The sequence below is a fragment of the Cetorhinus maximus genome, chromosome 28 (genome assembly GCF_964194155.1).
Source record: "Cetorhinus maximus chromosome 28, sCetMax3.hap1.1, whole genome shotgun sequence".
NCBI classification, from domain to species: Eukaryota; Metazoa; Chordata; class Chondrichthyes; order Lamniformes; family Cetorhinidae; genus Cetorhinus; species Cetorhinus maximus.
The window spans coordinates 5,718,046-5,732,179 of NC_135906.1; the positions used below are offsets into that span (position 1 = coordinate 5,718,046).

The following is a 14,134-nucleotide window of genomic DNA, read 5'->3' on the forward strand; positions in this document are numbered from 1 at the left end:
ACAACCAAAGTGGGGCCTACTGTTCTAGAAACCAGGAGCCTGCTCACTATTCTTGGTGTCCCTTAGCATGTCTCCACTTAAAAACAATATTTGGAGCCTGTTTTATGTGAAGGCTTAATACAAAATTAGATACGCAATGTAAATTTTTTCAAACCTCCTGGGTCACAAACAACCACACCCCTCACGCCCCTCCCCTCCCCCCCCCAAACAAGCTTTTGTGCACATGGAGCTGTTATCAGTTATTCATCTGGCCGCGAGTGATGTGATGCTGCCGTCTCCGTGGAGTCAATTAAGGTTATGATTGGCCACCAGGAAATGTGTGTTCGGGCACATCCTTCCCCCTGCTGAGCAGACGTACTCCTCCACTGTGCAGTGTTCCATTTGACAATTACACGTGTTACGACTCACTGGAGATAGTGCGCTGTAGTATCAAACCCCACTGCTCCCCGAGCCGAGACAAATGTAAGAAGTTTAATCTGACCACTAAATTGCCCCAATTCTACCTAACTGTTTAATTTAGGTTAATATATTATGAGCACCAGGTTTGTAGCAAGTAAATAACTGTTAATTAAACAAATTGTCTGTTGTCAGTGGCAAAAGAAAGAGATATGAACTGTTAACATTTAATTCTATAACTTAAACTCTACCCCCTCTAAAACCCCTATACACAAACACACACATACACACACAAAACATGGATTTTAAGGGTGAGATAAAACAGTTCAATAGCACCAATCTGGAGTTCAGGATTAGATGGCTTGACTTTGATTGCTTTCTTCCAAATTCCTTGCAGATTGTTGTGGCTGACATGAGGTGGTCTCCCAGCACTTGCAGTCTGTGGTCCCCAGGTTGAAACTTGCTTTTAATGTCTCTACTGGTGATTTTTCCCCTTTTCCTCTTGACAGGGGTTTCTCAAGGAAAGCAAGATACAGCGATGTGTGGAATAGCCAGATAGCTACAATGGCAGGATTACTGGAGTCTTACAAAACACAGAGGAGAGAGAGGTTTCAGGTCTTTCTTCTTTTCAGGCTAGGAGCTGATCTGCTGCACTATCCTTGCACAGAACTGGCCTCTTGGTCAGGAGCCAATCAAAATGCCGTCGCGAGGCAGTTCCCTCATAAACCAGGTCTCCTTTCCAGCACCATTCTGTCCAACCTGGTGCACACTGTTCTATAATAGCAACATTGTAGATTTTATTCTTCCTGTTCCAGTGAACGTCTCTTTTAAACTGCAGCCATGGTAGTTTTTAAAGCCACAGCCCAAGGAAAATTAAACTATGCCCTTTACACAAGGAGTGATGCACTGATGAGTTTGCTGGGAATGGAACATTTGGCTGTGAGCTTTCTGCTGTCCTGCAGCTATTACTAATCCATTCCCAAAGGGGGAAAAATACATTTTTCATTACAAGATTACAGAAAATAATCAGGCTGATTTCACTCAACCAGGTAAAGGGTTCAGCAAATCCAGTTCTTTCTAGCTTTGGTAAAATGTAAAACAGTTTTCTTTTGTCTCCAGCTGACTTTTTTTAACATACAAGACCTAGGTTAAAGCAGAGTGTCTCTGGACACCTGTGTCAACAAGGAGGTTGTCCCCAATTTTTCTCTTTGATCCTTGTTAAAGCTGCACTGTTTGTGTCTATTGTTTTCTTGAGGCTTTAACATCTACACCACTTCCTCCACCCGCATGTGTGTGCTAGCCCTCAGAAACCTTTGGGTTAGGCACTGGAACACCGGTAACTCCTGTGTTTAAAACTTTATTTTCTAGCAGAAGGGTGAATTATATTGCATGGTTTTGTTTACCATGACGCGTGAGTTCCCAGTTATGTGGCCAGCAGTGTGTGCCTGGGCAGTGCCGCTGCAGGGAGGGCACCTGGCTTTGGGGAGACCATGTCCCTGTCCACACAGGAGCAAGTATGAGCCCAACCCTTTAGATACCAGAATTACAGTAGGTGGGGTTGGGTCATGTTTACTTGACACAAGTTAAACCAGTTCTGCTTTGTGGACAGCCTGTAACCTAGCTCAAAGAAGGAAAGAAACACTACTGCATTCACTTCACCCTATTTAACCCAAACTGCAGCGGTCATTATACCCCTGACAGTCGCATGTCTTGTCCTGTTAAATGATTTATTTTTTTTGCACTGATTGTTAATGTCCAATGTCCAGGTGAAGCTAACCAGCCTTGTATCCAGGCATCCTGAAGGGTCTGAAGTATGTTGAGGTTATAGTACAAGGTTGCCAAGCCTCAGGAGTGCACCAGACAGCTACATCCTTTCCCAGTCATTGAGACTCTTCACTGACCTGTGTTTTCAGTTGGAGCCAATCCTGGCCTTGTGACTCTAGTTTACCCACCTCTCGTGTAGCCTGGAATTGCAAATCTCCAGCCTTATATTCAGGAGGTTGTGGGGAATGTGTATTTCTGCATATCCTGAGGGTGGAGTTCACGATCTTGCCATTTCAAGGGCCCATGTTTGCTTTTCACCAAAGAGAGTATTGCCATTTTTTTTTTTTGTAAAGATACCTGCCTAGACGATTACCTGACCCACTCCAGATTTAGATTTCTTTTCAACAGCCAACTTAGCTTCTCCCATGTAGATTTAGTGGTGACTAATGGGATAGATTCTCTCTTTATCCCCTGCAGCACTGTGTCACATAGCATTTGATCTGTTTTTTGCTGTATTATTTGGTGCCCTGGGTGTGTGTTGAGAGTGGGCATCTTGCTGACCGCCAATCCTGTCCCAGTGCTGTGGTATCAGCTCAAAGCCAACACCTCCATAACTCAGACGTGTCACTGCACCTTCAAGATTCAGATGTCATGTGATCCAGTGGCTGCTGCGCTTGAAACTGATGAAAGTACAGTTAGTTTAACCATTGAACACAATGTTCGTTTGGACAAGAAAGTGTTAACGGAACTGTGCTTATTTCTCTTAAAGCTGCATTCTCCCCATGAATTTTTTTTTATATTCAGAAAACTTTTTGTGAGAAATTAATGAAGGCGAAGAGAATTCTGCTTCCAATCCATTCATTTGGGAATGTGGGAGACATGCTTTATATGTTACCTTGGATCTACTTGGTCTGCTGCGGGTGTAGCAGTGACCCTACCTAATGCATAGGTCCATTTAAAAACTAAACAAAATGATTGGAATTGGTATTTGAAAGATCCTTCCTTCTCTTTTCTTCACCCCCCCTCAAAAATGAACTGAGTGCAGGGAAAGGAGACTTTATAACTGCTTACGGCTGGTCATATCTGTGAATTGTAAGTACTGGTGTGGGTGATGTAAAATGAACTTTCTACTACTGTGTTGGTGGTGTCTTTCTGTGAAACTTTCTCTTTCTTCCTTTTACTCCTTTGTGGATTTCCCCCTGTAGGAAAGTGCTGCCTTGGCAGATAGATTGATCCAGGTATGACTTCCCACTTTCTTCCATGGCCATTAAACTTGCTAACCCCTTACAAAGCAGTGCCATTTTACATGTCTCATCTGGTGAGGTAACCTCCTGTCACACTCACCCGCATGCTGCATGTTATCCCTGTGGAAGCACTCACTAATCCAGGCTTCAGGCCTCGCCCACGCAGCCACTTGTGGTAAGTAAATGCGAAGATTAGTGATGCACAGGAACAGCTGCCTGGACCCAGGTTTGGGCAGTCCGCATATTGACCAGGGGGTGGGGGGTAGGTGGCTTGTCCTCAGTAGGATAAATCACAGCTATGATTTGCAGTACAAACTGGGTAAAGGGAAATTATGCATATACATGTATCCTGTGACAGGTGTATTTGGTACTTTGTGCTTGAAAGCTGTGTACCCAATACAGAAAGAAGAGCTGATATTTAACCTGGGGTGGAAGAGCGAGTCTGTATATTTGGGTACAACAGCTTCCAGGATGATGTGTGCCATGTGTGCCACGTGTACCAACTGTAATACCTTTACTCTGTATACTGCAAAGTGGGTAACAGAATGTGTAGCAGAGTGTACTAGAATGGCAAGATTCAACATTCTTGTGTATCACAAGTCTGAGCATTTAACCAGCCCGTCTGGATGGAGAGCACTTCATGTGATGTTGTTGGATTTAACCTGTGTACCTCACTGGGTGCATGCTGCAGGCTCCCTTAAACCTTCATAACCACAGGGATATACTAATGCTACTCTTCACTAAAGCATGCAACGCACTTGAAGTAATGTTCCTTGTCACACTGTGAAATACCTTGGAACGCTGCATATCTGGCCTGACACACATGCAAGTAGAACAGCCTGGTTAACGGTCCCAATCACGGCATTGTTTTAATGCTTATTTTGACCAGTGGTTATTAACAGTGTGATCCAGGAGTGATAACATTCTTTGCTTCAACCTAGATTGATATTGTTTTAAATTTTTAAAATTGTAAGTACTGCACACAGTGCTGTGATATGGTGGCTCATGTTGCCTATTGATCAATGCAGTTATGTTCCTTATCCTACATTGTTTTATATATACATATATATATATATATATATTATATACAGTATTGCAATGTGCTGCTTGATATTTGATGTTGATAAAAAAACTCAGTGAAGCATCTTGAGGTTGGCGAAATAAAGGCTATATTTCTCAGCATACTTCATCCTAAACTGACCATTTGGAAAGAGAACTTGGAGTCATGTTTCAGTTGTGGGTCAGCAGTGTGCCGGAGTGCTGCGCCGACACTGCTGTAATCAGACACAGTGCTGGGATAGCTGAAGAGGTGGCAAGTTCTGTTCCATTCATGGCTTCTGAATGCAGGATTATTAGTTTACAGTAAGGATAACACGAGACAAATTGGCCTCCTAACTATTTTAGAAATGTTGTGTTTCTGGCAGCCAGTTTGTAAAGGAATACTTTTTGATTTTTCATGCACATAATTTTTTAATTTGTTGGGGGAATTGGAGTTGGGTTGGGACCAGGGCAGAGAACCTTTTTGATATGTTTTGCAAAGTATTAAACCTAGGGTAAGGAGTTTAAGTCGTGTAGAGTTATAATTATTTTAGGTAATGGTGTTTTAATGGGTGATGACAGATATATGATTGCGTGTCACTAGACCTTATTTCTATATATCAGTTGTACAATTTATCTATACAACTGGCCAATGGAATTCAGTTGAACTGTTGGTGCTTGCTCTGTGATGCACTCTAAAGGTTTGTGCTTAAGATTTCTAAACAACTGCCATTCTTTACGTTACAAAGCATTGACCCCTAGGATTTTTAAATGTATGCTAGTGCCTGGAAGGTGCATCGATCTGACTGGGGAAATGCTTCTTCCCAATTTGCACCGTAATTTTTTTTAACGTTTTAAAAGTGAAATCATGCACACAGGTTTCCAACAAACAAAGTTAAGTTTGGTCTAAATCTCTCTGCACCATTTCTCCAGTTAGAGAGGATAGGTTGACTGTTGCCTCATAGTGCACTCCAAGTCTTCCCTTTCCCCTTACTGGGGAATAATGTGCTATGTTGGCACTATGCTCTGATCAGGCAGGCTACTCCGAATGTTATGTGGAGATTATTGCCTGAAGCAAGTTGGCAAGTGGAGGAAGTTCTGATTAGGTCAGTTGATAAATTTGGTTTTTAGTATGTTGGAGTGGGTAACGGCAGAATGAATAAATTGCATGCATTTTTGAAATTGGTCTGGAGAGCAGGGCCAAGAGATTCTCCTGCTCAACGAGAAGTTAACTTGCTAGAATTCTTCATCGAAATGTTAGGAAGGACTGAACTGATGGTCCAGGAACAAAATTAATCTCGACACTGCCGATCTCTGACTCCAACACCCTCCTTCCCTGTTAACTGCCGTCTGCTCTCCTCCCCTCCCCTCCCCATCGTCTCCCCTCTCCCCTCCTCCCCCATCGCCTCCCCTCTCCCCTCTCCCCCACTGTCGCCCACCCTCTCCCCTCCTCCCCCATCGCCTGCCCTCTCCCCATCTCCCCGTCGCCTCCCCTCCCCTCCCCTCCCCTCCCCCGTCGCCTCCCCTCCCCTCCCCCGTCGCCTCCCCTCCCCTCCCCCGTCGCCTCCCCTCCCCTCCCCCGTCGCCTCCCCTCCCCTCCCCCGTCGCCTCCCCTCCCCTCCCCGTCGCCTCCCCTCCCCTCCCCCGTCGCCTCCCCTCCCCTCCCCCGTCGCCTCCCCTCCCCTCCCCCGTCGCCTCCCCTCCCCTCCCCCGTCGCCTCCCCTCCCCTCCCCCGTCGCCTCCCCTCCCCTCCCCCGTCGCCTCCCACCTCCCCTCTTTCTCTGTTTTCTGGTGGTCTCAGTGTCACTCCCAGAGTTTTGAGGCTTTTCTTAATTCCTGACTGATCTGGGAGCAAATTTGACAAAATATATTTGTGGGTATTTCTATTGGGTGGAGGTATAATTCTGAAGGTCTGGCTATTTTTAAAAATTTTGTGTAAGCGCTGATTGTCTGTCAGGGTTTTCAGGCCTAACACACATTCATTTCTCCTCCTGTCTTTTCACATATCACCAAGCAATCATATTTGAATGTTGTTGGGTACCCTGCCTGTGTCCACTTAACTTACAGCTGTCAGCAGCTCGAGTCTTTGCATTCCTTATAGTTATCATCTGGATTTTCAGTTTTATTTCCTCCTTCCTTGGTCATAGATGGGGAGTTGCATGTGATGGTTGGTGGTGGGGGTTACACCAAAGATTTATGGGTCATTGTGAATGTTGCCCTTGGGTTGGGCACATGATTGGGCCTCTCTGCTGTCCATGAATGTAGGGAGCAGCGTCCCAGAACATACCCTCCTTCATCTTGAATGGTGTGTTGTTATGTTGCAAAGCGTGGGTGGGAGGATTTTTCTTGGCAGGGCTTTTGTTGAAGGGTATTCTCTTTCAGTATTTGGAAGAACTAAATCATCATCTAGTCACTCATAGCTTGATTATGAAGGGAGTTTAACACTGCCGAATGCTTTGTAGCAGCTTGGGGAGATGCCTGTGAAAATTAAGACTTGGCAACAATTCATGTTGCCTTAAAGCATTATTTCCTTTATCTGAAAGAGAAGGAGTCATAGAATAAAAAGGGTCCATGAGAATATGGCCAAGTGTAGTGGCATGTTCTAATGTTAATTCCACCCTGAAGAAGGACCTAATGGGCTCTTTGGATTAGTCTGTCCTTCCTACCCTCAGGGGTACAATGCATTGGATGTTGATGCACTGACCTGTTGCAGTCATTGCCTTTGATAGTTTGCAGCTCTTCCCCAGTAGATGGATCATTTGCAAAGTGTTGGCTTTTCTTCCCCTTCACGGCATCATATTTAAGGGGTTTGCCTTACAGAGCTCCATGTACGTGAATCAGAGGTTTTCCTGAGTGTAGCGTCTCCACCATTTTTAGATGTGGGTAGCCATCATTTGGTCCAAAGCTAGTTTCCATGTTGAGGACTAATGCTTTTGGTTTTGTTGCTATTTCCAAGTCTCATCCTCTGGCGATACATAGGGCTTGGTTTTCTGAGGTTTGCATTGTTTTTGACCAGGATATCCAGCAGAGGAAGGGTGCTCTTCCTGTGCATGTAGGGGCCGATCCGGGGGCAGGGGCGAGATGCTGGTGGGATTTTGTGCTCAGCCTCTTCTCCTCCTCCAGGTGAAGGAACTGCTGTTGATAGGAGCATCTTGTCTAGCTGGGATCACTGTAGTAAGAGAGTCACTCAGGTTGCTGATGGGATCCTGTGCGTATTTAAGTAGTGACCAGTCAGAAAAGGGACTTGGAGCAGCTGCCAGGGGGGGTTGGGTTGGATGGTAGGGTTGGATCTTCCTGGGTGAGGGGCAGCTGCCCACACTGAGGGGCTCGCCAGCATTTGGGCTGTTGAAAGTTAGAAAATCAGCTGTTGTGTGTTCACCAATCAGGTGCCAAGTGACTGGGGAGCAGAGATGTGGGTCGCTGCTCATGATACTTGTCCATTTGGCAAGTTCTTCTACAACATGGTGTGGGAAATGGTGCATTTTCTGTGGGTTTATTTTTAGTTCCGCTGGCATCAGGTCCAGGGCTCTCTCTGTAAGCAGCTGCCTGGAACTTTGCTTCCATCTGTTTTGAGCCTGGGTTGTGGGTCCCTCCTCTGCTTGGCTGTACTTTTCAGTGGCTGCAGTTTTCTTCATTTCTGGTCGCCTGCCAGTATTTCCATAGTTTGCCAGTCTCCATATCTGCTTTCTCTCTCTCATTCCCCAAATGTAGAGGCATGGTGGCCGAAGTTTCAAATGAATTGTCTTTACTGTCTTCTCTTCTATCTCTTCCACACTACCATTTCCACTCCACCCTTCCCGTGGGTTCAGTTACGTCCTGCCCTGTTTGTTTTTTGTCAAATGATCATCTGAGCCTGATTTTGGTTTCACCTTAATGTGATCTGTCTTTACAGTGAGTGCCTCTTGCATGTCTCAAAGCCCCTTCAGTTCCCTTGTTAGGTCACTCTTTCTGCCTCCATGGTTGGTTGTCTCACAGTTGCTGTTCTTAGTGATGTGTTATTACACTTTGTTTCCTATTGCTTTAAACAGAACTGACTTCTAGAGTTAACCTTGTGTCACGGGCCTGTCACTAAGGTGTCAGATTCTTTCAGCACTATCACGGGTCATTCCTTTTACTTTCCTGTTTTTCTGTCTTCCCCACTCCTGAAGGTGCTGACTCCTGCCTTGGGAATAATCCTATGAATGCTGGTTGTCCTCTGCCTCTTCCTCTGATGCCTCCGCTGGTGAAAGATGGCAGGCTATTGGTCCATGAGTTGCTTCACAACTTAGTCCTTCTGTTTTCTCCCCACATTAGTTTAGGGTATTAATGCTCCCTTCCTGGCATCTTAGCTGAGATTGGCTAACTTAGCATGGGCTAGAGGTCTTCCTTTCTGTGTCTGGTTCCACTACTCAGTGAATAACTTTACTGATCCATTTGGCAACTCCTGTTTATGTACAAACTCGTTATGGACTGGAAGAGCCCTCAAAAGAGACCAAACCAATTTCTTCTCTAGGCAATTCAAAAGGTAAAATAAGAATGGAACTAGGTCTTCAGAGAGTTGGAAGCGCGTCCGTATCGCTAACCTTTCTCTCCCTCATGGGTTTGTCTTCAGGGGCAAGTAACCAGGGCGCAGGAAGCTGAAGAGAACTACGTCATCAAGCGAGAGCTGGCTGTAGCAAAGCAGCAGTTCAACACAACCAGTGAGAAACTAGAACAAGCACAGAGAACCATTCAGGAACTGCAGGAGCTCAGGGTAAGGAAAGGCAGGTGTGGGATTTCTCACTGTCACCGTCACTAGAGACTAATGCTAAGTGGGCTACAGGCAACAAGCATTCAGTGTAACCTGGCTGCTTTATGGTGATCCCCTCGCTTTTGCTAGTTGTCAGTAATATTTAAGATTAAATGTAGGGGGTGCTGTTATACTGGACCAAGCTGAAAATCCACCCATTGGTGGTTTGTCTGAGGGCTCTCGTTCCTCGCCCCATGAATGGCTGGATCGCCGTCAAGATCTTCCTCATGAGAGAGAGAAATTTAATGCCCGACCATTATAGCCTGCTCTTGTGTATCATATAGAAGACACCTTGAGCAACCGTGGGAAATGTCTGGGAATGGGGTCACCTTCACGCAGGAGCTAAGGCACAGAAATACAGCTTTAAAACAGGCTGCTTAAGTGTTTCTAGGGAAGAGTGTCTTCCATTCTGCTATCCCACTGGGTTATCCTATACACCCCTGACACACTCACCCTGTGAGACTGATGTGTGTTTGCCTCTTCTGTAGTGCGTGGCAACTGGTTACTAGCCTAACATAAACAACTGTACGCTTTGGGAACAACGTTCAGGCTGAATAAATGTGGGATTGCTGGTTACTGGCAGGGAGCAATTGGCCTAATTCAGTAATAAGAAACCAGCAGATCTCAATTGCATTAATCTCTTGCACTGACAGCTTTCTTCAGGTAGTCACATTCTAAGTGGTGTTTAGAGATACTTCCACTTTTCCTGCAATGATAGTGTGCTGTCCTGCATATAAAACACTTTCTACTGAGCAAATGTACAGCTATTGAATTCAAAATGAGCCTTTGAGAAGAATAAAGTAATGTGCAGTTTCCTTGCAACTTGATGTGATCCTGGCACCTGAACTGTGTTGCTACCTACTGCCCTATATATTTTGATCTTTCAAACATAAACAAGTGATGTGTAACACCGTCCAGCTTCGCTCCTCACACTTGAGAGCAAACAGAGCAAACGTACTGAAGTAAGCGACAGACCTGTGCCAACGGAACAGAATTTAGGAGGGTGTGATGCACAGGTGGTTCATGTCAGACGGTTTAACTGTGTATCAGCGCACTCACGGTGGGAGCAAAACAACCTCAATTTTATTAAGCAGGTGCTGGGTCTCTTCTAACTGCTTGGCAGCATCTGCACTGTGAAATTTGTCACTTCAGATACAGGGAGAGGTTAAGTGTACCAGTCATCACAGGCTGTTGTTGTGGTCAGAGAGTACTCACTTCCGTAGGTCTTTGAGTGTGGAGCAGTGTGTGACTACTGCAGATTTCCAAATCCTGCCCCCTCGCAGTAGTTTTCAGAAAAGGGAATTAATAAGATGAGCAAAAGCGCACTTTACTTGTCTGAATAACCTAAAGTTCATCCCAATTTGTTTGATGCATCAGTGCTACTGTAATAAACTGGTAGAGTTTACCCTCCCCATTAAACTTCAACTGACTGTTACTTAAACTAAACTGACACCACTGACATTAACTAAACTGACACCACTGACACATTAAAAGTTCTAAGTAGGTACAATGAGGAACTGTAGGAGATTTTTTTCTTCTCACTGTTTGTCTTGCTGTCCTCTCCCTCACACCACAGTCAGCTAGCCAAGCGATTTGGAGTGCAAGAGCTGAGATTACGAATCTAAACCTGTAACAGCCTGTCAGATTGCATTCAGTCAATCTCCTCTCCCCTCCTGATGCTGTATGGCAGAATGGAATGGAGAATAAGGATCTATTTTTGTCACTCTGTCTGCCGCAATAAACTCCTCCTTGTCATATTGGAATTTTGCGAAAGAAAAAGTGTGATTTGTTCTCTGTGGGATGCTGGATGTGTTGGAATGGTTAACAGGCTGTGCTTTCTGCGCTCATTCTACATTCGAAAAAGTTTTTGTAGTCAAAAGTTTGGCAGTTTGTTTATCTGAACCCTTTCATTTAAATGATCATGTAACTGTTTTGGGAAGGGGAGCGTGTTTAATTAATTAGTAATTATATGCCCTCTAATTTTTTTTGAGGTGTGTAGTTTAACCTTGATTTTAGTGGTGATTAAATCAGTTGTGAAACCTCAGTTCAGGTTCAGTTGGACCAAAGCCACAGTTCCAGATGCTCAGTATTAAAACATAGAAGCTGGGTTATTTAAATATCATACTGCCAACTAGGCACTAGTCAGTCAAGGGTAAATGAGTGTTTGACACTTGTGATCTGAATGAGCTACAACCTTGCGTAAACGTTTTGAGATTTAATTTATAATTTTCTTCCCTAGATATTATGTTTTTAAAAATGTAAAATCCAAAATCGACTGATTGGATTCAGTTAGCGCTTAGCTTTAATTCCAGGTGTGTTGTGAGGAGCTCGATCTTGGCATTGCATTGCAAGTATTTTAACAGTGCCGTGGTGCGCTTTGTTGTTGATGGACAAAATCATGAACCTTGGACAGGAAGTCTCTACCTGTAGTTACGGAGGTCAGGTGTAGAACTCGCTCTGCTCACTTTCCCTAATTTTGAGAAAGGAAAATAAATTTCTTTTGATTTTTAAATTTATTGACTATTTATGCTGATAGTCGTTTAGTAGTACAGAACTTGAATATTGTTGAAAAAAGACATGTTGAAGCTTTTTGTCTTGCACTCATCAGAATATTCACAAGAATACCAAATGTAATGGGAACAACAATTTATACTGCATGAGAAGAGAGTGCTGTTTGGTTGGCAAGTAGACACTCCTCTTTGCAGACAGAAAGAACATGTACCCACACTGTGCCTGTTTCAGCTGCGCAAAATAGGCGACAGACATTCGCTAGTTCATTCCCCAGTGAAATGCTTGACCAATTAGAGTGAACCTGCCTGGTTTTAACTTAAACAAAGCCTGACAGTTAACTGTCAGTCATCAGTTAACTGTCAGTCATCAGTTAACTGTCAGTCATCAGTTAACTGTCAGTCATCAGTTAACTGGTGCTTTGTCCATGGTAACTCCTCTACCAAGCAGAGTCCACTTGCCAACCAATCAGCACTCTCTTCTCATGAAGCATAAATTGTTCCATTTACATTTGGTATTCTTGCGAAATGTCCTGAGAGCGCAGGACAAAAAGCTTCAACGTGTCAGCGATACTTATACTGATGTCAAAAAATAAACCGTCAACTAAAATTATACTTTTCATAATGGAATCTCAAGCGCTTCTATTATTTTTATTAAATTAGGCTGAATGAGGTCCTTTACCTGGGCTAAAGAGGACTTAAACAATGTGCACAGCATATGTCACATGGCGTTGTTAGTTGCACTGAATATATTTCCGATCTGGATTCTGGCCTCCTTGTTTTGCAGCAACAAAAATTCATGCTTTTGCTCTTTTGTATCTTAAAATATTGAAGCATTGAGCAGAGATGATGAAACCGGGTGAACTGGCTGCTTTAAATGTTCCTTTTCTCTTTTTTTGCATTCGCTGGCTGTTGGAATGACAGAATTGTTAAGTTTCTTTTGGTGATGGGGACAGTCCTGAGCACTGCTGTCAACAACTACTAAACAGCATGAGAAAATCCATTGGATTTGTATTCGCATTTGGAGTACTGAATATATGGGACACAAGCACTTAAGAACATAAGAAATAGGGGCAGGAATAGACCACAAAAACAGAAAATGCTGGAAAAACTCAGCAAGTCTAACAGCATCTGTGGAGAGAAAAGCAGTTAACGTTTCAAGTGTGACTCTTCTACAGAGCTGGAACAGACCATATGGCCCATTGAGCCTGCTCCACCATTCAGTCCGACCATGGCTGATCTTCAGCTTCAATTTGAAAATAGCAGTTATGAGGAGAGATTGGCTAGGCTAGGATTGTTTTCCTTCGAATGGAGGAGGCTAAGGGATGACCTAATTGAGGTGTACAAAATTGTGAGGGGCTTAGATAGGGTTGACAATAAAGACTTGATTCCCCCTAGCTGAGAGGTCAGTTACCCGGGGGCATAGATTTAAGGTGATTGGTAGAAAGATCAGAGGGGACATGAGGAAAAACCTTTTCACCCAGAGGGTGGCGGGTATCTGGAATTCACTGCCTAAGTTGGTGGTTGAGGCTGAAACGCTCAACTCCTTTAAAAGGTACCTGGATCTGCATCTGAAGTGCTGGAACCTGCAAGGCTATGGACCAGGTGCTGGAAAGTGGGATTTAAAATGAACCTCTAGCTTCTTTTTTCCCCTTTTTGGCTGGTGCAGATGCAATGGGCTGAATTGGCTGCACCATCTCTTTTCTATGGTTCTAACTCCACTTTCCTATATCCGACAATTACCAAAGTGACCAAAAATGTCTGTCCCAACCTTAAATATATTCAACGATGGAGCGTCCACAATCCTCTGGGGTAGTCAATTCCAAAGATTCAGAACCCGCTGAGTGAAGCAATTTCTCCTCATCTCAGTCCTAAATGGTTGACCCCGTCCCCTGGGGACTTTCCTCATATTCCAAATTCCTCAGCCAAGGGAAACAACCTCTCAAGTGTTTACCCTGTCAAGTCCCCTCTTATATCTTTCAATGGGGCCACCTCTCAGTCTTCTAAACCCCAGAGAATATAGACCCAGTTGACTCAGCCACTTATCATAGGACAACTCTCACATCCCAGAAACCAATCTAGTGAAACTTCACTGTACCATCCCCAAGGGAAGTATATACTTAATAGGGAGAGGAATATCAATTGGATACTAAAACGGATGAATTTTTTAAGACTGGTCAGGTGGTCTACCTAATCCATAACTATTGAGTTTTCAGTTTGTTTCTTGCGCTTCATTCGAGTTAAATCCACATAGGCTGCAGGACCTGTTAACTTTTTCTTTCCAGTTCAAACACTGAACCAATTGTTTAACAGCTCATCCAAAACACTCAGATCTCTTGTGTGCTGTGCTTGTTAGTGTGAAACATGCACTGCAAATTTTCTTTTTGTTCTACGTCTCAGACTTTGCACTTGTCTGC

The 14,134-nt window shown here is 44.1% G+C and overlaps 1 protein-coding gene across 1 annotated transcript in view; it reads left to right on the top strand.

Annotated features, from left to right (window-relative positions):
- Positions 1–1,886: 1,886 nt before the first annotated feature.
- Positions 1,887–14,134, top strand: part of LOC144668744 (EVI5-like protein) — a 121,691-nt gene continuing 109,443 nt past the window's right edge. The window contains exons 1-3 of the mRNA XM_078531075.1: positions 1,887–1,910; positions 3,366–3,398; positions 9,034–9,174. Of these exons, the coding sequence (XP_078387201.1) occupies positions 1,887–1,910; positions 3,366–3,398; positions 9,034–9,174 (198 nt within the window). The remainder of the gene's footprint in view (positions 1,911–3,365; positions 3,399–9,033; positions 9,175–14,134) is intronic.